General features: G+C 35.4%; 1 protein-coding gene and 1 long non-coding RNA gene across 3 annotated transcripts; one reads left to right on the top strand and one right to left on the bottom strand.

Moving 5' to 3' along the window:
* Window positions 1-2,102: 2,102 nt before the first annotated feature.
* Window positions 2,103-23,060, top strand: ddhd2 (DDHD domain containing 2). Of its 2 annotated transcripts, XM_073914639.1 has the most exons (18): window positions 2,103-2,195; window positions 3,847-4,016; window positions 4,206-4,368; window positions 4,466-4,662; window positions 6,971-7,060; window positions 7,148-7,262; window positions 8,632-8,721; window positions 8,846-8,987; window positions 10,735-10,943; window positions 11,044-11,108; window positions 17,732-17,860; window positions 17,944-18,030; window positions 18,218-18,355; window positions 20,073-20,228; window positions 20,791-20,896; window positions 20,981-21,121; window positions 21,199-21,340; window positions 22,602-23,060. In XM_073914639.1, the coding sequence occupies exons 3-18, from the start codon at window positions 4,239-4,241 to the stop codon at window positions 22,675-22,677; spliced, it is 2,013 nt and encodes a 670-aa protein (XP_073770740.1). In that variant the 5' UTR covers window positions 2,103-2,195; window positions 3,847-4,016; window positions 4,206-4,238; the 3' UTR covers window positions 22,678-23,060. The 2 variants fall into 2 exon arrangements, with proteins under 2 accessions (XP_073770740.1, XP_002663587.3); XM_002663541.9 differs by lacking the exon at window positions 3,847-4,016.
* On the bottom strand, window positions 15,331-15,731 carry LOC137496580 (uncharacterized). Its single transcript, XR_011017021.2, has 2 exons — window positions 15,697-15,731; window positions 15,331-15,476 (listed from the first exon to the last, which is right to left on the bottom strand). It is a non-coding gene; the product is annotated as an uncharacterized lncRNA (long non-coding RNA).
* Window positions 23,061-23,155: the final 95 nt, after the last annotated feature.

Raw genomic sequence — 23,155 nt, 5'->3', positions numbered from 1 at the left:
CAGTAACTCAAATAACCACTTGTAACAACCGAGGTGTGCAGAAGAGCATCTCTGAAGGCACAACATGTTGAACCTTGAGGCAGATGGGCTACAGCAGCAGAAGACACCGGGTGCCACTCCTGTCCATTTAGAACAGGTAACAGAGGCTACAATTTGCACAGGCTCACCATAATTGGACAATAGAAGATTGGAAAAACGTTGCCTGGTCTGATGAGTCTCGATTTCTGCTGCGACATTCGGTTGGTAGTGTCAGATTTTGGCATCAACAACATGAAAGCATCGATCCATCCTGCCTTGTATCAACGGTTCAGGCTTGTGGTGGTGGTGTAAAAGTGTGGCAAATATTTTCTTGGCACACTTTGGGTCCATTAGTACCAATTGAGCATCATGTCAACGCCACAGCGAACCTGAGTATTGTTGCTGACCATGTCCATCCCTTTTGAAAATGACAATGAGTTCACTGTATTCAGATGGCCTCCACAGTCATCAGAACTCAATCCAATAGAGCACCTTTAGGATATGGTGAAACGGATAATTCCCTACATGGATGTGCAGCCAACAAACCTGCAGCAACTGCATGATGCTTTCATATATAGTCAATATGGACCAAAATCTCTGAAGAATTTTCCAGTACTTTGTTGAATCTATGCAATGAAGGATTAAGGTAGTTCTGAATGCAAAAGGGGGTCTAACCTGGTACTAGTAAGATGTACCCAATAAAGTGGCCAGTTGAGTGTATGTGTGCTACAAAACTACATTTTCACAAATTAGCTTGCCACTGCTGTGCGAAAGAGTCATTTGGGGTTTATATATTTAGAGTAATTTTCCAAGCAGTTTATTCAAAATTATGTAGTAGGTTTTGTTGACACTGAGCAGTTAAAACTGAATTCAGTCATATTGTCATTTTTGTTAAGTAAAATTGCAAGTCTGGCTGGAAAAACAAAAACTTCAGTAAAGATTTCAAGAGTTCACACTTAGATATTGCTTGACGCTATTAGCAGGTTTGGCATGCTGTCCGAGGAGGGAACCCTGAGCTTGGAAATAATTAAGCTCAGGGCTCCCGCCTGGTCAATAAGCATGCAAGAGGGGTCCAAGAGGTCTTGAGAGCTCCCCATGGTAGAAGGAGGAGATGGGGTGGAAGGGGGGATTTTTCCAAAAACGAAGATAATGCAGTAGGCTACTAGGCTTGGATCAATCTGTATGAATTATTGCAGATTACAGCTGAGAGACCATCCATGATCAATCAAATCATGTGCTCCTCTTGAAATTAGTTCGTAAAACTTCTCTGATTTTATACACTCAAAGAAATTATGTTTGCTGTTTGTTAAAATGACTTTTTTAAAATGAGCTGAAACTAGCCAATTCTTGAGTTGTTTAAAATCAACTTTTTTTTTGTTCGAACCACTTAAATTTGTAAAAGCCAATCAGTTAACTTAGTTCTTTCAAGTTGTCCCAACACAAGTCGATTGTGTGGAACCCTGAATTTTGTACAATGTAGAAGGATATTAAATGCTTGATAACTGTGTACTTTCCAATAAAATTGGTAGGAAAACATTAAATGTGGGTAAAATATTGGTCCACTGTGTTTATATAAAACATAAATAACATGATATCAGTAATTAAAATGATTAAAAGTGATAATAGATTTTGCTTACATTCTTTAATTAATAAAAACTTCTTGAATATGAGTAAAACACAGTGGTTTGAGGGTCTCCAATTTATTTACTTTATGGTCTGGTTATGGTATGGGTTATAATGTGTCCACAATGTGCATTTAGCCTACTCATTACAATTATATAAAAATATATATAAACTTTTACATTAAAAAAAGACAGTCACTCGCCACTGAGAACTTTCTAAACATAAACTCACTTATTTTGCAACAGGCTAGAAACAGATGAATATTGAGTCATTTGTTATTCTGAGATCACTATGCGCGTGATTATGAGCGCCATAATTTGATATTGATTGACTCATAATAACCGCCTCACCATATTGACCTGCAGCCGCTCTTGCAGCTCTAGTATCAAAATTCCCCATCAGTCGACCTTTAGACAGAATTTGAACGACTTATAAGAAGTTAGCTCCTGGTAAACGCATTTACTTCGGATTTGCCCACTAGAGTGAATAACAGCGTGAGGTTTGCTCTGTCAGAGATCAAGTTTGTCCTAAGCGAGCTTCCGTACGAGCAGCCGGTGAGTACATGGCGATACATTTTTATGCTGTTTCCTCTCATTTGTTTACATTTTTCTCAGATGTTACATTCTCGTTATTCTTACGAGCGATATGGCATAACAGCGTGCTTTAAATGATTAGACAAGCTTGACATTATGTCATCTGAATCATCTGTACTTGTTTGACAGATACGCTTTATTATTTAATATTATTTTTTCATTTATCAAACATAGCTGGATACATTTTCCTGTATATTTAAATTTGCACGAGTAAATAAAACACATTTTCTTTATGTTTGTTTGTCCTTGCTGACTCGTTTAAATGCTGCGTCCTACTTTTCCGTTAGAATTGCACGCCCAACAACAGAAACGCAAACACGCCACACAATGTTAGTATGAACGGGGTAAAAATGTCGTTCGTTTGGTTCTAGAGTATTGTTCACTCCAGTGTTTCTGTTGGGCATTCACGCTTGAACCGACTTTACATTTGACTTCTGTTTGTCATTTGTGCTGCTGCCATCACTAAGTATTACGTAACACAGCTGACATCACAGCAATGACGTAACCACTCTCCTTGAAGTTTGTGAGCTGTTACTTCGCAATTTCAGTCATTTTATTCTTTGATAGTCTAACTACAGTGTACTTTAATTCATTTGATGTACTTTAAAATAATTTTATATGATATTTAATTGGACGTAGTGTCTATAGCGTATGCAAGAGTGTATGGGTGTTCTCCAGTGTTGAGTTGCAGCTGGAAGGGCATGCCCTCTGTAAAACATTTGCTTGATAACTTGGTGGTTCATTCCGCTGTGATGACCCTGATTAATAAAGGAACTAAGCCGAAAAGAAAATGAATAAATAAATGATATTCAAATTACTTGCACATTTCACTTTTTGTTCAGACTAAAACTTCAAACGCATTAACAAATATATTCATTCATTTTCCTTCGGCTTAGTCCCTTTATTTATCAGGGCGGAATTTGTAATTGTTTGTATGTTTTACACAACGAAAGCCCTTCCAGCTGCCAGTACTGGGAAACATCCATACACACTTATTCACACATACACTATCGCCAATTTAGTTTAATTAATCTATACTGCATGTCTTTGGACTGTGGAGGAAACCCACGCCAACACCGAAAGAACATGCAAACTCCACACAGAAATCCCAACTGGCCCAGAAACTGTGTGTGCAGAAATCTGCAGATTTTTAGCCCATCATTAAGTCTATGTATTGTGTAAATTTATATTTATTCAGATTTTAAATTAACTTTAGTAATAATATTGACTAATCTGAATGTGTTCATAGGGTTTATTTACTAGCCCATTTGTAAAGTAATATTTTCTGTCTTTTAATAAAGATATATAACGAGAGACTTGCTTTGTTACCAAACAAGTGTATTTAGATGGATTTGCATTGTAAACATTGAATAAAAGTTAAAAAACTATTTTTTTTTTGTCATATATTAAGTTTTTGTTACGATATCCCCAAAATAATTCTGCATAAATCCGCAGATGTTTTACAAAATTCTCTTCAGAAATGGCAAAAAATCTGCAGATTCTGTCTGGCCCTAGTCAAAAGTAATACATAATAAGTTTGGCCAGAAGAGAAATTGCCATGTCCAACTGAGCTGGGTTTTTCTCAAGGTTTCTTTTCTTTCACTTCTGTCAGTTGTCGAAGTTTATTCCTCGCCACCGTCGCCACTGGCTTGCTTGGTTTGGGAGTTGAGGAGCTGCACATGGAAAGATGTGGTCTTCATAGTTCGGACTTTCAGTAGTGAAAACTAAACCACACTGAACTGAGCTAAACTGAACTGACACAGTTTCAATTTACTAGAACTTGTATGTTTAGCTGCTTTGACACAATCTACATTGTAAAAGATCTATAGAAATAAAGATGAATTGAATTATATCCAGAAACTCTAGAGAAACTGAGAGTTTTTAATTTTTCAAGTGCTCTCTATTTATCTATATGTGCATAATATTTATCATGTACAGAAATTAGAGTACTAAAAAATTTTATATTTCCAGTCCATAGGCATTGGCGTCTCTGCTCTTCTCAGTATGAATATTGTGGAGCCGTATGAGCCCATCCAGCACCACTGGTTCTTCAACCAGCAGGTGGACTCGAAAGACTCCTGGCAGCCCTTCAGCAGAGAAGATTCACAGCGGCTGGAGGAGGCGTACGCTCGAGGTACTCCATTAAATCCTCTATAGGAGCTCACTGTAGGTCATGCCACCAGTACACGTGTATGTTTGATTCATAACCATGAGATCCGGTTTGTCTGCAGCAGGCAAATATGATAAGGATGAAGTGGTAGTGGCTACAGATGGACGAAGGTATGATGTTAAGCTACGTGAGCGCAAGCGTTACCCTGTATATTGGGAACAGAAGCCCACCGAGGTCAGACGCTGCTCCTGGTTCCACAAAGGCAACAAAGACATGAGCTACACTCCCTATACTGAAGATCTCAGCGAATTCCTTGAGGTGGGTTGCACAAATTCAATAAAAAACAGTGATACTTTTCTAGTATTTAGTACTTAAAGGGGTCATTATCTTACGATTTCAACATCAAATAACATCATATTAGGCATTTTTTCTGGCCATCTTTGAACACACTGTTTGAATAAGGAGAGTAGGCTGTAAGTTTGGAATTAAACACACTTGTATTAATGGCATTTTTGTGTATTTAAATTTCAACGCTTTCATTGTAAGATCATTTTCCAAAGCCCACAGATATAAACTTCTGATTGTGTGCTTGACAGGATACATCCTTAGATAGATGCTATTGTGATTTAGGTTAAAAACACTTAAATACTGAGTAACTATAGAACAATCTTTAATAACAGACAAAGCAACTGTGAATATAATAAGAAGTAATAAAGTAATTGTAAAGTAATAAACGCAGTTACTCACACTTGCTGTCAGATCCAATGTATTCAGCAGAGTATTGTTTTCAGATTTAAAAATCTGAATTGTGCATTGTCTGTAAACGAATCGGTAATAAAACGTCTGGAATGTCATTAGACATGGGCCGGTATATAATTCTGACGTTATGATAACCTTGGAAAAAATATCACAGTTTCATGGTATTAAGATTACTGCTATAATATATATTCTTTTTAAATGTCTGAGTAACAAAACAAACTTTTTTCCCTTTTTGAACACAAAATATTTTATTTTGGGAAACATATAAAATATTTTGAAACGGTAAACATGTCAGGCTAAAATATTTTTAAAAGTCATTGACTTCTGCTGTCTTCATTAGTTTCACAAATTCAGAATTTTTTTTGCAATTTCAAACGGCATTTTTGGATATATTTTCTGCTGTAGATACTGTTGTCCTAAAATACTTACATTTCTTTCTTTTTTTTAATCTTACATATACCATTGGAACAGTATTACAGAACATTCTGGCAGTTTTAAAACCGTGAGTTTTTCAAAACGTTGTATACCTTGAAAACGGTTTTGTCCCATGCCTAAGTGTCATTTCAAGTAAAGGTAATCTACTCCTTCCTAACGTTAGAATCAGAAAGAAGCCAATGCTAAGCTAAGAAACCACAGTTTAGCACTGCACAATGTTATTTATTGTTGTAATTATTTGTGTTATAGTGTTTTTCAGCCAACAATAAACTTCCAGTGAAAGGTTAATGTGACTACTTTCAATTTCATAAGGTTCTTTTTACAGCATCAGTGTTGTAGTGCAATTAAAAATAAAATCAGTTTAATAGAGCATTCGTTTAGTTGTTCAAGCGTAAAATGAGATGAAACAACGTGTAAACACTAGCCCCGTCAGTAGCAGCAGGCTTGGGACAAAATGTAATTTAAAAAATACGGGGGTAAAATACATTTTCAAAGGGAATTTAATGCAGTGCTTCATGTCTGGTCCAAGACTCACCTTATTTCGTATATTAGTCAGGCAGTGAAGATTACTGATTTTTAAAGAAGTGTGAAACGATAAATGTGTCGATTTTGTAATGGCAAGATGGCTTATGGGAAATGCTTGGGCTGGCTGACTAAAAATTTAAAGTCTATACTGTGAATCAGTGAAGTCCTAAAATGTCTTAAATTTCAAAAACCTAAAAGGTTTTAAATTCACTCAAATGTTATGTTGTAGGTCTTAATTCATGTTAAACAGGTCCTAATTTTCCTTTGTCCATGTAAAGCTACACAATCAGGCCAACACACATCCAATCACAAACAATGTAACATTAAAACATTTAACAAAAAACAATATGGTTTAATTATCTTCCATACAAAAAACTGTTTAAAAGTTCTCCATGTATTTATATTTTTATAACTATAATTTTTTTTCTTAAGAACGTTTTATTGAATAAAAGTGCATGCACATTGACACAATATTTAAAATATGTGGATAAGAAGTAACTAAATTAGATTTAATATTTTTTTTGACGAGGCTGGTGAAAATCCTTTCCATTAGAAAAATAATCCTTAGCATTTAGTCCTAAATAAGCCTGAAATTTAATTCATACTGGTCTTAAAAAGGTCTTAAGTCTTAAATTTGACTTGATGAAACCTTCGGAAACCGTGACAAAGAGGCCGTGCTTTGAAGCAGCTTTTGCTCATCATATGTGGAGGCAGAGTTTAGTCACACTGTTACATCATAGAGCAGCACATTGCAGCACACCTGTCTTCAATAAAATCTGCTTTTTGTAACATACAATTGTTTTTGTACATTACAATGACCTTTTGTCTTAATCCTGTGTAAAGATTAAGGCGACTTTGATTTTTCAGTTCATTACTCATTTCAAACCTTTTCTTTATTTAAAAACAGGATGCCTACATGATCGCAGTTACACTGGATGAATGGAAGACAAATTTAGAGCTTCCAACAGGGGAAACTGTGATCCTTCACAATCCTAAGGTAGTTGCTAAACGTAAAGCTCGTGGGAAATGGTCATGTTTCTGTTCACAATGACTTTATTGTCTATGTTTCTTTGCATTGCCACAGCTCATGACTCAGTACCCCAGCAGCTGCAAGGACTTTCCCCCTTCCCCGACTGAAAGAACTCAACCCAGGACACTGAAGAGAGGAGTGGAGAATATTTCAATAGAGATTCCAGAGGGTGAGTGAAGCGCTCAGAAAATATGTTTGAAATGCTAATGAGAAAAAAGTTATATTTAGCCTTTTAAGGTGGCATATGTGTGACAATCAAGTTGCTTGTAACACTATAGGTAAATCATGTTGACAATCAAACTTGTTTCTGACACACAAAAAGGCCACTCAAAATAAAAACAAGATGATCCTTTTTTTGTCGAAAGTCAAAAATACTCATCTTTTATGTTGCAGTCTGAAAATGCATTGCGAAAAGTTCATTATAGATGCTGACTTTTTGGCAAAATATACCCTTTTCATTTAATAGTGAAAAAATAAAACAATGCCATTCAGTGTAAGTTATAAACTATTATACTCCAGAGTTTTTGTATTTTTATGTTTAAAATATCAAATTAGCAATATGATAACAACAAACTCAGTTTTTTTGTTTTGATACTTATTAGAGTATTACTTGGTTTGCAACATGTTAGCTAAACTATTGTCTCTTTCACTCGATATTCTGTGTATTATCCGTGCATTTATCCGTGCAAGTTGGGTCAGGACTGGTGAATCTAAACTTCTTTAATGATTTTTTTTTTCTACGTTTGCTCTGAGCAGTACATCTATTGTGTGAATACTTGGTTACTTTGTTATTAAAGTGCACACGAAAAAAAAAAAACATGAATCTGAAGCTGCTTTTATTTCATTGTGTTGATGCAGTTCTAAATGAAACAGAATATTGAGAAGGGGTTGAGGCTTTCTTTTTTGCGCATCATTCCCTCATTGCAAACTAACTGTAAGAGTGGCGTTGTTAAGGATATCGTCAAACTGACGCCAACATAGAAACACTGCCACTCCAAACATGGAAGGAAATGGTCAGATCACACACACAAAATCAATTATTTTTAAGTGGATTAACTTGGCACAGATACATTTTCACTTCAGAGTACATTTTTACATACATTTTAACCATGTGCGCTAGCAAAATAAACATTGTATATTTTGATTTCATATGGACATTAAGTTAACAATGTAATAACTCCATAAGCATTCAACTACACAGCATACAGAAAGAATAGGTACTGTAGTCCAGACTTTGAGTATTTGTTAGCACATTGTTAGATTAGCAACATGCTAATCAAACTCAACCAAATATTTATGCTTAGTCTGTATATGTTTTCATATAAAACAATACTAAACTCCATTAAAGTCAATGCTGAACTGAGTCTCTCTAAAGGGGAGGACTATTTGCATGCTGGCTTACAACTTAACTGACTTTATAGATTTATATATTTTTAAACTGGGCAAATCTTCAATCATTACATAGAACTAGCGATTTGCAACGTGTGTTTGCAAAAAATATAAATCTATTTATATGATTTCTTGCTGTATTTCTGTAGGAGAACCAGAGATAGTAGACCACCTAGTGTTCATGGTTCATGGCATCGGTCCGGCCTGTGATATACGTCTGCGTGGCATTGTCCAATGTGGTGAGCATTCATCAGTTAAAACTAAAGATGTGCACTTCCCCTTATTCTGGATCCCTGTAACTGTTTAGTTAGCAAGCAATCACACTTAACATTTTATTAACACTTTTTTTTTGTTCCACTTCAGTGAATGAATTTCGAAACGCATCCAACAGCCTCATAACCAGCCATTTCAGGCCGAGTGGAGACTCCAGCATCATTGGACGGGTGGAGTACCTTCCAGTCAACTGGCACAAAGTTTTGCATGGAGAAACTACAGGAGTTGACAAGTAAGATGTTTGATAGTAATTAGGGCTGCACAACACATCACAAAATTATTATTATCACTATATTACAGGGTCAATCAAAAAGAATATCTCAACTTTCGGGTTGATGTCACTCAAATGTCTGGAGGGAGTCATATTAAACATCTATGAACTTGTTTTCTACTAAAAAAAAAAACTTTAAGTACTCCTCTAATTGATTATTTACCCAAGGTTCCATCATATTTCTTTGATTAAATGCAGATTTTCAAAGTTGTGGTGTTCTTTTTGAAGCACCCTGTCATATATGCAATTTATGTATCGCAAAGATATGTCATTCATTTATTCATTCATTTTCTTGTTGGCTTAGTCCCTTTATTAATCCGGGGTCGCCACAGCGGAATGAACCGCCAACTTATCCACCAAGTTTTTACGCAGCGGATGCCCTTCCAGCCGCAACCCATCTCTGGAAAACACACGCATATGTGATAAATTTATACATTGGTTGCTAAATTTGACCAATTAGATGGGACCTTACTATCTTTAGCCCCACCTCCCCAGTAATTGTTGGTCTGCTATTGGTTGGAGTAGCCCAAAGGTGAACTGAAACTAAATACTTATAAAGACAACAGCCAATGAGAGTCAGAATATCTGCTGAGGTTTTCACTCATTCATAGTGTTGTAGACCAAATCCTCGCACATTGACACAGTTTTTTTAGTCTAAATTTGAATTAATTAGATCTGAAAAATATTATTTACCTATTTATTCATTCGTTCATTCATTTTTCTACGGCTTAAAACCATTCCATCGAAATGAACCACCAACTTTTTCAGCATATGTTTTTTGCAGCGGATGCCTTTGCAGCTGCAACCCAGCAGTGGGAAACATTTACCTATTTTAATGCTATATCGTTAGAAATATCTCTATTGCAATACTCAACAACAACATCACATATTTTTAAATGTTTAATTGTATTTTTACTAATGCCAGTAAGTGATAGTCACCCAACATGAGTTAACACAATTTTAGGATATCAAAGATATTTATCCCTTTATTGATGCGGGGTTGCCACAGCGGAATGAACCGCCAACTTATCCAGCAAGTTTTTACGCAGCAGATGCTCTTCCAGCTGCAACCCATCTCTGGGAAACATCCACACACACACTACGGACAATTTTGCCTACCCAATTCACCTGTACCGCATGTCTTTGGACTGTGGGAGAAACCGGAGCACCCAGAGGAAACCCACGCGAAGGCAGGGAGAACATGCAAACTACGCACAGAAATGCCAACTGAGCCGAGGTTCGAACCAGCGACCTTCTTGCTGTGAGGCGACAGCACTTCCTACTGCGCCACTGCCTTGCCCTATCCAAGATATAGGAATATAATAAAAAATGAATACATACCAAAATAGAATTGAAAATAATGTTCAGTTTCATGCACAGACAGATTACATTTTTTTTATTTTATAAGACCTCGTTTTATAACCAGAAGTCACTGTTATTCAATTTGTTTTGAATGTTTTTTTACCTCGCAAAATACCAGTACCAGTATTACCTTACTTGCATTTTATGAATCCCTAATAAGGACTAGTGTTTCAGCTGAAAATCTTTTTTAACGTTCTGCTAAAAAAAACACTTCACATACAACTACTGAGATTAAATAATATAACTGCAATTGTTTTCTGTGACTCTTCCCTTTAATGAACTTCTCAATTTCCATTGTTTTCTTGTGTTTCACGCTATTGTACAATTTCATTTCTATTTTGAATAGAGACATCGAGAGAATCACTCTACCCAGCATTAGCCGTCTGCGTCAGTTCAGCAACGACACCGTGCTGGACCTTTTTTTCTACAATAGTGCGACGTACTGCCAGACTATTGTGGACACTGTGGCTTCTGAAATCAACCGTCTGCACAGCCTCTTCCTGCAGAGGCATCCGCAGTTCACTGGACACGTGTCCCTGTTTGGACACAGCCTTGGTATGTTGATTTTGTTTACTGATATAATGGTAATCCACACTTATAGATGGTGCAAATGATTTATATTCATCTTTCCAATTGTGTGTTTCATTTTACACAGGATCATTGATCCTGTTTGATCTCCTCACCAATCAAGAAACCAGTGCAGATGTCACAGATCATGAGGTTTGCACCACTTTTTTGTTAAGGAAAAGCAAATGTTACTGAAATAAGATAGATATGAATTTTGCATGGGAAAATGTTTCTCTATCAAGTAATAGAAATAAAAAATAAATCTAAATAGAAATAGTATTTGCAAAAATAGACACATAAAATGAGTTAAACAATAAACAATGCATAAAACAAATGTTGCAACAAAACAAATATCTTTAAAATGCTATAACATAATACATGTTTATAGTGAATATAAATAAAACTTAAATATCACTGCTAGATAAATGTGCTCTATATAAAAACTAGTCTTTTCCATAACATATGGCAAAATAATTTAATAATAAACATTGCATAACTTCAAATGGTCACTATGAGGAACATTTTGGGTAAATTTCTAGACATTAATGTTCCATTTCAACATGCAACCAACATAATATAATATATTTATTGGGTAACATTTCACAATAAGGATATATTAGTTAATGTATTTGCTAACATGAACAAACAATGAAAAACACCTTCATTATAGTATTTGTTCATCTTTGTTAACATTAGTTATTGAAAATAAAGTAGTTTATGTTAACTCACAGTGCATTAATAATGTTAACAAGCATGAAGTGAATTAATAAATGCTGGACAAATATTGCTCATGTTAGTAAATACAATAACTAATGAAACCTTATTGTAAAGTGCAACCATTTAGGGCTACAGTACAACCGCTTACACAATTCTGTTCATGAAAAAAGGTAACACTTTAAGTTAGGTCACAATTTTACTATTAACTACTAGCTTAATACCTGCCTATTATTAAGATATTAACTGTTCATTAGTAGTTATAAAGTATGATCCTATTCTGCATCCCTAATCCTACCCAAAACTTAACCATTAATAAACTGCTAATTAGTAGTTTATTAAGCTCATAGTGTTAGTTTGTCGGCTTAGTCCCTTTATTAATCCGGGGTCGCCACAGCGGAATAAACCGCCAACTTATCCAGCAAGTTTTTTTTGCCCTTCCAGCTGCAACCCATCTCTTGGAAACATCCACGCACACATTCACACACACACTCATACACTACGGACAATTTAGCCTACCCAATTCACCTGTACCGCATGTCTTTGGACTGTGGGGGAAAACGGAGCACCCGGAGGAAACCCACGCGAAGGAAGGGAGAACATGCAAACTCCACACAAAAAAGCCAACTGAGCCGTGGTTCGAACCAGCGACCTTCTTGCTGTGTGAGGCGACAGCACTACTTACTGCGCAACTGCCTCTCCCAGTTCATGGTTTTTTTATACCATAAATTGTGACCTAAACTAAAGTGTTACCAAAAAAGTCCTGTTTTTTAGATTAATCCAACATCAGTAACATGTGACATTTTTTTCCGTGTGACATTTTAAGTCCTCTATTAAATAACAAACCTAAAACCTAAATATTATTGAACCGTTAATTAGTAGTTAATAACAGGCCCGGCGCCAGGAAGTCAAAACTGAGGGGGCACTTTAAATCCATAGGGGGGCACTAGACCTGGTGACTGATTTTTGTCTCTTGTTTATTTCATTTAGGCTATTTATTCACATTTATTATTACTTTGTATTACTGCTTAAGTTACTGACCTAAGGCAGTAATATAGGCTACGTGATAATAGTAATAACAATATGCAGTTTCGCTATTACGAATTTTATTAACAATGGTAATGCATACCGCTTATTAAAGCAGACGGATCATGGCTTTAGTGCCAAACGAGTGCTTTAAATCATATGTTATTCTCCTTATTTCCGTTTTATTTTAAATAACAGGCCTATGAATGTTTAAAGTTTTAGGTAAAGACGTCAAATTATGCCCACACATGCAAGCTGACCCACGATCAGACTATTCATTTAACGGGTAAATAAATATAGTGAAATCAGCTTAACCGAGTCATCACGCTTCACGTAGCCTATTATCCAACCAACATCAGTGTTAGGGTTAAGCTAAATGTTAAAATCTAATGTCATTTAAAACAATTACTCAGTTACATTTTAAGGCATTAGTGTAGCCAGAAAAAGACCTAAAAAAGATACCAAAATTCACATGTTATTACTGTGAAAATTGGTTAAATTTTGGCACGGATAACACGCAACTCAGCATGCTATAACTTTTTTTTCATCATTTTAAATTTAAAAACAAAGATTTATCTTAGGCTATCATAAGTGTGTTTTTTTCGTGATATTGTAAACCATCATAAACCATTAGGTTACTAGGCCTACCCATCATTTTATTTATTAATTATTTTATTTATTAAGCCTTTTTTTTAATAACTTGTTTTCAGGTTATTTTCATTTAAGGGCCATGAGCTACAAGTCAAAACAAACTCGATATGTTGTATTTTAGAAAATAGATCTACAATATATTTTATGTTGTTTAAGATTGCATGAGCAAATAGCAGTATAGCCTAAATTACATATTTTTAAAAGATTATCATTCTGCCTACCTGCAGCGCACGTGAGGTTTCTCGGTTGATCCGCGGTAATTCCACTTAAGCACTATATACCTATTCCATTTATAACACTGCTAACTTGGCTTCGCAGGCCGATCGTCTTTAAACGCAAAAGGCATTTATTATGTGTTATAGCTTGACTGCTGCTGCATAATGGGATTTCTCTACACAACTGTAAAAGTGCGCTTTTTAGCAAAATGAAAGCAAACATTCAAAGGGTTCTGCGTTTTGTCAGTTTTAGCTAAATTGTAATAATATTAATATTAATAAAATAAAATATTATTTATAGTGTAGCCTACTGTGGGACTGTGCAGTAAACTATTTTTATTTTTTTTTATTAAAACATTTTTATTAGGCTACATCTTCCCGAATAACTAATAAATGACTGGCAGTTGCGTCTCTGCTAAAATTAATTTAACAGCAAATTTCTTATGTGTTTTTTTTCCTTTTAGAGCTCAAAAGAGTTGTGTTTAAATAATTAGTGAACCAAAACATGTAATAATTTAAGCTGCTCTTATCATGTCACCCACTTTTCTCCCTTGTGCGCTGAGTGCGCCTCCATCGCCGTGTGCATGAAGCTCTAAAAGATAATATTCTTTAAATGAGATGCAACCAGAGAGCAGTTTTGTGGACTCTGTCACTCTTTAGTATCCTTCTTCGCTCCTGTTATGCCAAAATAATTAAAAAGCCCGTCTGGCAGCGTCCACTCCAGCCATAACTCACCTTATATCTGTTATCAAGCATCTAAAAATACAGCTCCTGAGATGAAGAGCATCTGACAGTCAAGGCTAATGATGAAACTTCTGCTCAGACAGCGATGTTTATGAGCGAGCTAAATGCTGCATTGTGTAACTATGGTACACTGACGGTACTGCTACTTCATAGTTGCCTAAATATCATTCTGAAATCCCGCCAAGACTCTCAAAGAGCGTAAAAGAGTAATAAGAGTTGAGCATGATATGACTTGAATACTAGTTAGCTCCCATAGAAATATACATTGGATGTTGCCTACCCTGATGTTGTCTATTGAAAGGGATGCGTCAATAGAGCCGCCATTTTAGTACAGGGTAGCGCTCCTTTGAAATGAACGCTCCTTTTAATTGAGCGCCATCTAGCGGTCACATGATCTAATGACTAAATATTATGACAACTTGTTTAACTTCTTTTATAAATATATATAACTTGATATTACTTTTTTTCTCACCACCACACTGGTCTTTTTCACAAGGCAAAATTTTGTTGTTGGAAACTGTATTTTATATACTTAAATTTGACTTTTGCGTGCTAAAAGTACTTAAGTAAGAGACATTTTACTTGATTTGGGTCATTAAAAAAAACTCCATATGATGTATGTAGCCTATACCTGCTGTAGTCAACCTTAATCCTACTGTAGATTGCCATAAAACCAAAACAACACCCATTCTTGTCTTATGACATTTTATTAAGCAAATTTTAAAATAACAGTAAGTTCATGGCATGTTAAATATATAGTATAATTTGCTGGTTAAATATAATATAATATTATTCACACAGAATAATATTAAATAATAACAACCATAACAAAATCCTTATGTCTTAGGACATCTTTGATTAACTTTTTATTACCTACACCAAATGTTGACTAATGAAGGTACATTTATAACAACCATTTATTAGTTAGACTACTGTATTGTCAAACCATGTTGCATACAAATGCATTCAACAGACTTACATGACAGTGCATTGCTGTAGAGGACAAAGAAAACACGAGACAGGTGTTTAGAAAGAGTATAGTTTATTTAGTTTGACATGCAAACAAGACAAACTTTCAGAAAACAACCCGGAAACGCGCGCGCTCGTGAATATAAACCGCGGTTGTCTTCAACTGTTGTCTTCAATAGTGCTTCTTTGCTCAACAGCTTAGCTGAAAAACAAAGCAAAACATTACAACAGTCAGACAAAGAGCAAAGAGCATAGAATCACCAAGAGGCGACACTCTACAATTTGGAAAACAATAACGCGCTTTTGAATAAATTAAATAAAAACAAAGCAGCAGCTTTCCATCGCGACAGCAATGAGATCAAATGGACGGCAAATCGCTTTTACTTCAAAATGGCCACTCGTACCGTCGGTATTGAACTCACCTTGGTCAAGTACAAACAGCAACACCGAGCGAACTGACAACGCTGATGGAGAGCACACGAGCTTTATAGGAATGCACATGCAAATTTTTGCAAGGCACGTCACCGCTATCTCGTTGTCATGGCGAGCGCTGAAGAGGGCTCACCTGATTGGAGCACACAGAGAGCGGATACATTTGCGGCCGGAAGTTAACCTGAAATATTTCTATTATTTATTAAATTTCACATTTGTTGTATTTTATTAACGTCTAGCCCCACCCCAACCCTACACCCAACCGTCACAGTAATGTAAAAATATTAATTATTGTTATACAGTGTCATTAAAAAAATTGCTGCTTTATTAATGCGCATATCGCACTTCCGGACGGCCGCATATCCGATCTAGACTTTACCCTGCGGGTCACGTCGAGTTGCCGTCTGCCGTACACAAAAATATATTGAATATAATCAATATATATATATATTTTTTTTTTTTACATTTTTGGTGCTGTGTAATATTCTGGGATGCAGTAGAATATGGAGACAGATGAATATAATTGGGTATATGCCGAGCTAGTGTTAATATAAAATAAATGCTCATATTATAAAGACATGGCGGGGAAAATGTAATTTAATGCAGTGCTTCTAGTACAATCTGAGACCCACTTCATATCGGAAATCACTCAGCCAGTGGAGATCGCTGATTTTGAAAGAAAACAGACCTTAAAAACGTGCAGATTTTTCCTTTGGCATACAGTTCGCCGGAAGCGCTTAACCCAGGTTACTGGCAAACTAAAAGTCCTATTAGCATGCTTCAGCATATACCCTAAAATCCCAGAATGTCTATCGAAAAACATTACGGGTTTAACCCCGGGATCCTGGCCAAATTTACCCACTGGCCTCTGTCCACCATGGCCTCCCAACCACCCCCATATAATAATTTGGCTTCATTACTCTTTCTTCTCTCTCTGTGGTGTGCGGTCTGGTGTAAAATGGCTGCTGTCGCTTCATCCAGGTGGATGCTACACTGGTGGTAGATGAGGAGATTGCTACCCAATAAATACCAAACTAGCTAAATTTAATAACAATATTTCCCCTAAATGCTAATTTTGTACTCAATATGATGAAACTCTAAACCATTTATTTTGGGACTGTACTTACTGTAAAGTGTTTTGGGTTGACTTTTCCAATTTCATTAAAAAATTCTTATGTCCAAACTTCTGTATTTCCCCAAAAATTGTATTCTTTAGATGTTTAAACTGGATTCTTTAGTGTAGATCCTTCTCATTGTAAATTTATTATTGATTTATTGCTTTTTTAAACAAAATTTTACATCCATAAATGTACATTTTCAAAGAAACACCCTTACTTTTTTTTTCAGAATGGACTTTGAAATTTATGTGAACTCTTTAAAAGACTCTTAACAATTACACTGCATTTAAAACGCTTTCTTAGTGTAAATCATTTAAACTTGTTTAATTTGCTGGAAATTCTATTTATGTAACCCTCTTTGTCTCTTTGTTCATATTATATCTTTGTAATGATCTTTCTTGCATTTAAAAAAAAAATGAAAAAGTAAATGAGAATATTCCCCCTATGTGTAAAGTGCTTTGTGTGCCAAGAAAAGCGCTATAGAAATGTAAGGAATTATTATTGTTATTATAAAGCACTGTTTATCATGATATAGCCATTCTCATAATTCAATTGCTATGTCATATATTTAAAAATATTTAAATGTGGGTTCTGAAGGTTGGAACGACGGGGGTGTTAATAATTAATGACAGAAAGAATTTTCAGTTTGAGTGAACAATCCTTTATAAATAGCGCCGGGCCCGGCTACTAGTGTTAGTTAATGGGTTAACACAATAAATTGTGACCTTAACTAAAGTGTTACCAAAATATATATGTATATGTATATATATATATATATATATATATATATATATATATATATATATATATATATATATATATATATATATATATATAAATAATAGCAACATCTCAGTATGAAACTTTGACTCATCTATTAACTAACAATTCTGTATATTTCCTAAAGCTCCACAAGGACGCTCATGTTCACTCAGACTGTGGTTCTTATGAGAGCCTGGAGGTGGCGCTGAAAAGCCATGATTTGGAGGAGCACCTCAGTTTACTGCACAAAGAACAAGTGGATATGGAGTCTCTGGTTAGTTTTCTGTTCTCAAACACACACATCACACATCCTAAAACACTCAGCTTCATCATTTTCATCAATTGAAATTGTTTCAGATCCTCTGCTCAGAGAAGGACCTGAAAGATATCGGCATACCTCTTGGTCCTCGAAAGAAAATTTTGAACTGTGTGAAGAAATGGAAGGTAATTCCTGAAATTTACTGTGTTTATAGACGCAGAAGTGGAAAAGGTTTGAAATGTGGCTTGACTGTGCACGGTTTCCTCTCCACACCCATAAATGGAAAGGAAGACAGATAAGAGTCCATTGTTTCAGATGCTTTTATCAACTGTTTTGACACTTTCTGATAACTTTCTTTAATATATCTGACAGACCTCCAGAATGGGGAGTGGACTTGCAGCCAAAAATGAGACAAACTCCCCAAGTCTCGGGATGAGAAACCATCATGATCCTCAAACCCCTACCACTAGTGCTGTTGACTATCAGCATTTCGATGTGGGCATTGGACAAGTAAGTGTTGGTGTTTAAAACAGACATATCAATGGAGTGGAGGAACTATGACGTCACCTTGTAGGCTAATCGGCTGCTAGCATAAAACTGGTTTCCTCGATAAAATCCCTATAGGATTGTCCCATAGGCTTTCTGAAGATTGTAAATATTAAGCTCTGTGTTCAAACACTGTTCATTAGACTTACATGTTTTGTCCAGCTGGATAATCCTTACACGATAATATAAGTTTGAGCACTTTTGGATTTTAAATGCAAATGCAGGAACTGAAAAGCTAACATTAGGCTATAAATGGTCTACAGTGCCTTCAGGACACTCGCCTATGACGTCAGCACCACCCTGCTACAGACAACTTTTCAAGCTTATTATTAGAAATGTCCATGACAAAGAGTTAATCTCTCTGTTTATTATATTATAATGCACTCTATATATTAAAAACAAATAAATAAGCAAAAAACACATAGACCTATGTACATTTTGGATCGTTTTTACGTGGGAAATACATCTGTTTTGCTTTACGCTTGTTGTAAAAGTTTTAAAACTGTTTGTATAAATGTGCCTACATAGTATTATCATAAGACATATTTAAATAAGTGTATTGCTCGTGTGCACACAGCCTGCTTACCTCAACAGACGACAGAAATGAAGCGTGAGAAACAAGTCTATATGCTATCCCTGCAAGTTCCATGATGGATCGAGAACAACATTCAATATCCTTTTTATTTCACAAAGAACAGCGAAAAGCAGCTCATACAGTCACATATGCTATACGTTTTATGGAGGAGTGTAAATATTACAGTTATGACAGAGTTAAATGTGTTCAGATGACAAAAAAACAAAAAAAGAAATCACTTGATCACGCTAAAATGACAGTAGTTTTACACATTTATTCACACATTTGCATTACTAAAGAAAGCAGGAAAGCAACAGGCTGCACAGGTAAGCAGTATCTTCATAATATCGTTTAATTAAAATAAATGTTTAACAAATGAATCTGTCTCGACAGTCTTTATAAGTGAAGGAATTATCTACACACAATATGAATTCCCAATTAAACAAATACTACAAACACTTTAATACTATTCATGAAAATACTTAAATAACATACAAATCCAAATGCCCAACGCAAGCGAGCTGCATTCCAGACCAGTTCAGCTCAATGATGATAATGACTCCGACACCGCCTGTAGTTCCATTTAGCAACTTGATAGCAAACGTCTTTTTAAAGAAGCATTACCGATTTAAAAAATCAAGAGTGTGCTGTAACTTATGTGTTTTATGTTGCAGAATAAAACGTGAAAGTATCTTGTGTTTGTGTTAGCCACAAACCTTATTTAAGCACTTTAAACGAAATCCCACAGACTTTAGGACGAGGGAACCGGAACTGTTAAAATGCTAACTCGCTTCCGGGTTTTTGCATACAACTTGACGTCATAGTTCCTCCACTCTATATAAATAAAGTAACCTACCTACCTACCTACCTACTATCATTGCATTTCGCATCTATCTCTTTATATGCATAAATATTTATTAAATAATTCATGTCTTTTCTTTATTTAATATTATCTTTATCCTGTATATCCTTTAAAGTTTAGGCTACTGTTGTCTACTAAATCACCAATGCTTTGCTTACAATAATAATAACAACAAAGACAAATAAAATCTAAACACCTGCTTGTTTAACTTACAGTTGTCAACTGACATTTTGTTTATTCTGCAGGTATCCATAGATTATCCTCAGTTGGCCTTTCATCCTCAGGCATTCTTTGCAGCCGGTTCACCCATAGGAATGTTTTTAACCGTTAGAGGTTTGAAGAGGATTGATCCCAACTACAGCTTGCCAACCTGCAAGAGTTTCTACAACATCTTCCACCCAGTAAGACCATCTCCAAAATCTTGAGCGAAAGCCATTAAACCCACTTAAAGAGATAGTTCTCCCAACAATGAAAATTTGGTTATTATTTACTTATTCTGTACACCTTTTAAACCTTTATAGATTTCTTTCTTCTACTCAGAACAACAAATACGATATTTTAAAGAAAGCTGTAACCATTGACTTCCATTGTATAATCGTTTTTCCTACTATGCAAGTCAGTGGGTGCAGGTTTGCAGCTTTCTTCTAAATATTTTCTGCAACAGATGATAGAAACTTATAAAGGTTTAGAACCACTTGAGGGTGATTAAATATCCCTTTAAAGCCTATTGACACGAAGAACGATAACTGTACAATAACTAAAGTTTTGTTTTCTGCATTTTTAAAGCAGATTTGATCCTTACTGGCTGTCGTTGTTTATATAGGTCATCAATTTTGCATAAAATGTCCAGCAATATTGTTTCTTATTCTGCTATTTATTCATTTAAAATGATTTTTAGAATGTTATCATTAAAATTATTGCGTAATAGAGCTCAGTTATTATACCTCCAATGTTATTGTGCAGTTTGATCCTGTGGCGTATCGGATCGAGCCCATGATTGTGCCTCAAGACGTTGACTTACCTGCAATGTTGATCCCACATCATAAAGGCAGAAAGAGGATGCACCTCGGTATTTACATTTAAATCACTTATGGTGTAGTTTTTATATTGTAAAATAACTCTGAGGCTGATCATGATTAAATGATGTTCACAGAGCTCAAAGAAGGGTTGACTAGAGTCAGTTCTGATTTACTGGGCTCCTTACGTATGGTTTGGCAGAGCATTTCTCAGGTCCCAACACCAGCACTTGCTGAAGGTGGACTGAGCGCAATGACCCCCACAGATGAAGCAGAAGGTATAAAAAAAATTTCTATGGAGATATTAATCAAGTTTTTAAATGACTCAACTAATATTTGAACATTTGTGCAAAAGCATGTCCTGTGGAGCAGGAGGACAGCAATGTCAAGGTGGGAATGTTGAATCGTGGGCGACGGATTGACTTTGTCCTTCAGGAGACGCCGATTGAAAGCTTCAACGAGTACTTGTTCGCCATTCAGAGCCATTTGTGCTACTGGTAAGACAAAACCTTTTATGATGCTTGTGGATATGTGACCCTGGAAAATAAAAGCAGTCTGAGTTGCACAGATATTTTGAAGGAATAGCCAATGCATATTTTACTAGATATTCAAACAGTTGTATCTCGACTATTTAATTATTGTCCTGTCCTAAAAAAAAAAAAAAAAAAATCAATGAAATGCTTATTTATTTCTGATGATTTATAAATGTCATTATCAATAAATTTACTTTTATGTCTGGTTTTGCAGCCCAGGATCACGTACATATCTATATAAATATGACTCTTGTATTATTTTTAAGCATTTATTGTCCGTTTTAATGAAAATTATGTGATATTTCACTCACTCTCATGTTGTTGTAAATGCAGAAGAAAATTGTTCCTCTTCAGAACATAAAAATGTTAGAAATCAAATCTGACAGTGTAGCTGTTTTTTCATTGAAAGACGCATATATTTATGTGTTTAGATATTTACACAGCTGTGGCACTTTAAATATTTAAAAATTGTTAAAAAAATTTATTCATGTGAATTAAGCACTTTAAGAGACAGGATCACTTTTATATGATGAACAGTTTTAAGTCATGTAGTTATACATAAACAATGATAAGAAAAACAGTGTTTACAGTATTCAAATTTAGTAAAGGAAGCTCGATGTACGAGAACCAATGGGATTCATTCGTGCCAGTCACATGGCACATTTAAGCTTCCACAAAAACCAATGAGGGGCTAGTTAGTAAGCTGCGGTCACATTAGAGTTTGAGCATGCGATATTCTCTCGTGCGGCGCTGGGAAAAGGGTCGGGATTAAACAAGCTTATTAGATTGTTTTAAATTTCTGTCCAGAGAGGTCATGTTTTGATCTTCTACTGGTCTCACGCAGTCAAGTGATGTGATTTCGCAGGTCAGAGTTCACCAAGCTCGAACTTTGCACCGCATATGAATGAAAGTCTATGGGGAGAAAAGTCAAGTGTGACCGCAGCTTTATTGAGTTACTATTGTTTGCAGATTAGTGTTTCAAATGTGTGAAGGAATTCTACATTATCTCTGTTTATCATAAAGTGACCATGCCTCTTTTTTTGAAAACAGACTTTAAATTGGAGTGCTTGACCTGAAGCATCAGATTTTAGGTAGTTAGACATTCAAAGGAGGCGCAAAAATCACTTAAATTTCATCAAAATATCTTAGCTTTGATTTGAATACTTTAATGGGATGTGTTATTATTATGCTCTGTAATTAATCATTCTTTCTGTCTGGATTGCAGGGAGTCAGAAGACACTGCTCTGTTGGTCCTGAAAGAGATTTATAAACATTTTCAAGTGAGAAATGCTCAGTTATAAATGTTATACACATCATGTATAGCATAAATGATATTTAAAGCCAGTCCAGTCTAATGTGTATCACACATTTTTACCAAATCAGTGAACAAACTACCTAAAATAGTTTGAATTATGACTCTGAACTGAACTGTTGGCATTTGGAAGGCATTATTACAGTATTCTCAAGGCAGGCTTTGAGGCACTTTTATCTACACAATACCTTTTGTGCACTAATGTGCATTGTAATAGACACTAATGTATAGGCCTACTTACTGTATGTATCTTTGGTCAGTGTTTTCTAATTTTCTGAATTAATTACTATTATGTATTCACAATGTTTGATTGTGTGTGATGTTTTATAATGTTATTATTATTATTATTATTATTAAACTCCTTATCCCAAATTATTTTTGTGATGACTTTACGTCATAGATGTCAGACAGGCATTCTTCAGATACCAAACACTGTGCCTTTAAGACAGTGTACAGATCACAGCCAC

This window comes from Danio rerio, chromosome 10 (assembly GCF_049306965.1).
Source record: "Danio rerio strain Tuebingen ecotype United States chromosome 10, GRCz12tu, whole genome shotgun sequence".
NCBI classification, from domain to species: Eukaryota; Metazoa; Chordata; class Actinopteri; order Cypriniformes; family Danionidae; genus Danio; species Danio rerio.
The sequence above is the reverse complement of the archived record's forward strand: the minus strand, read 5'-3'. Positions and strand labels throughout refer to the sequence as shown.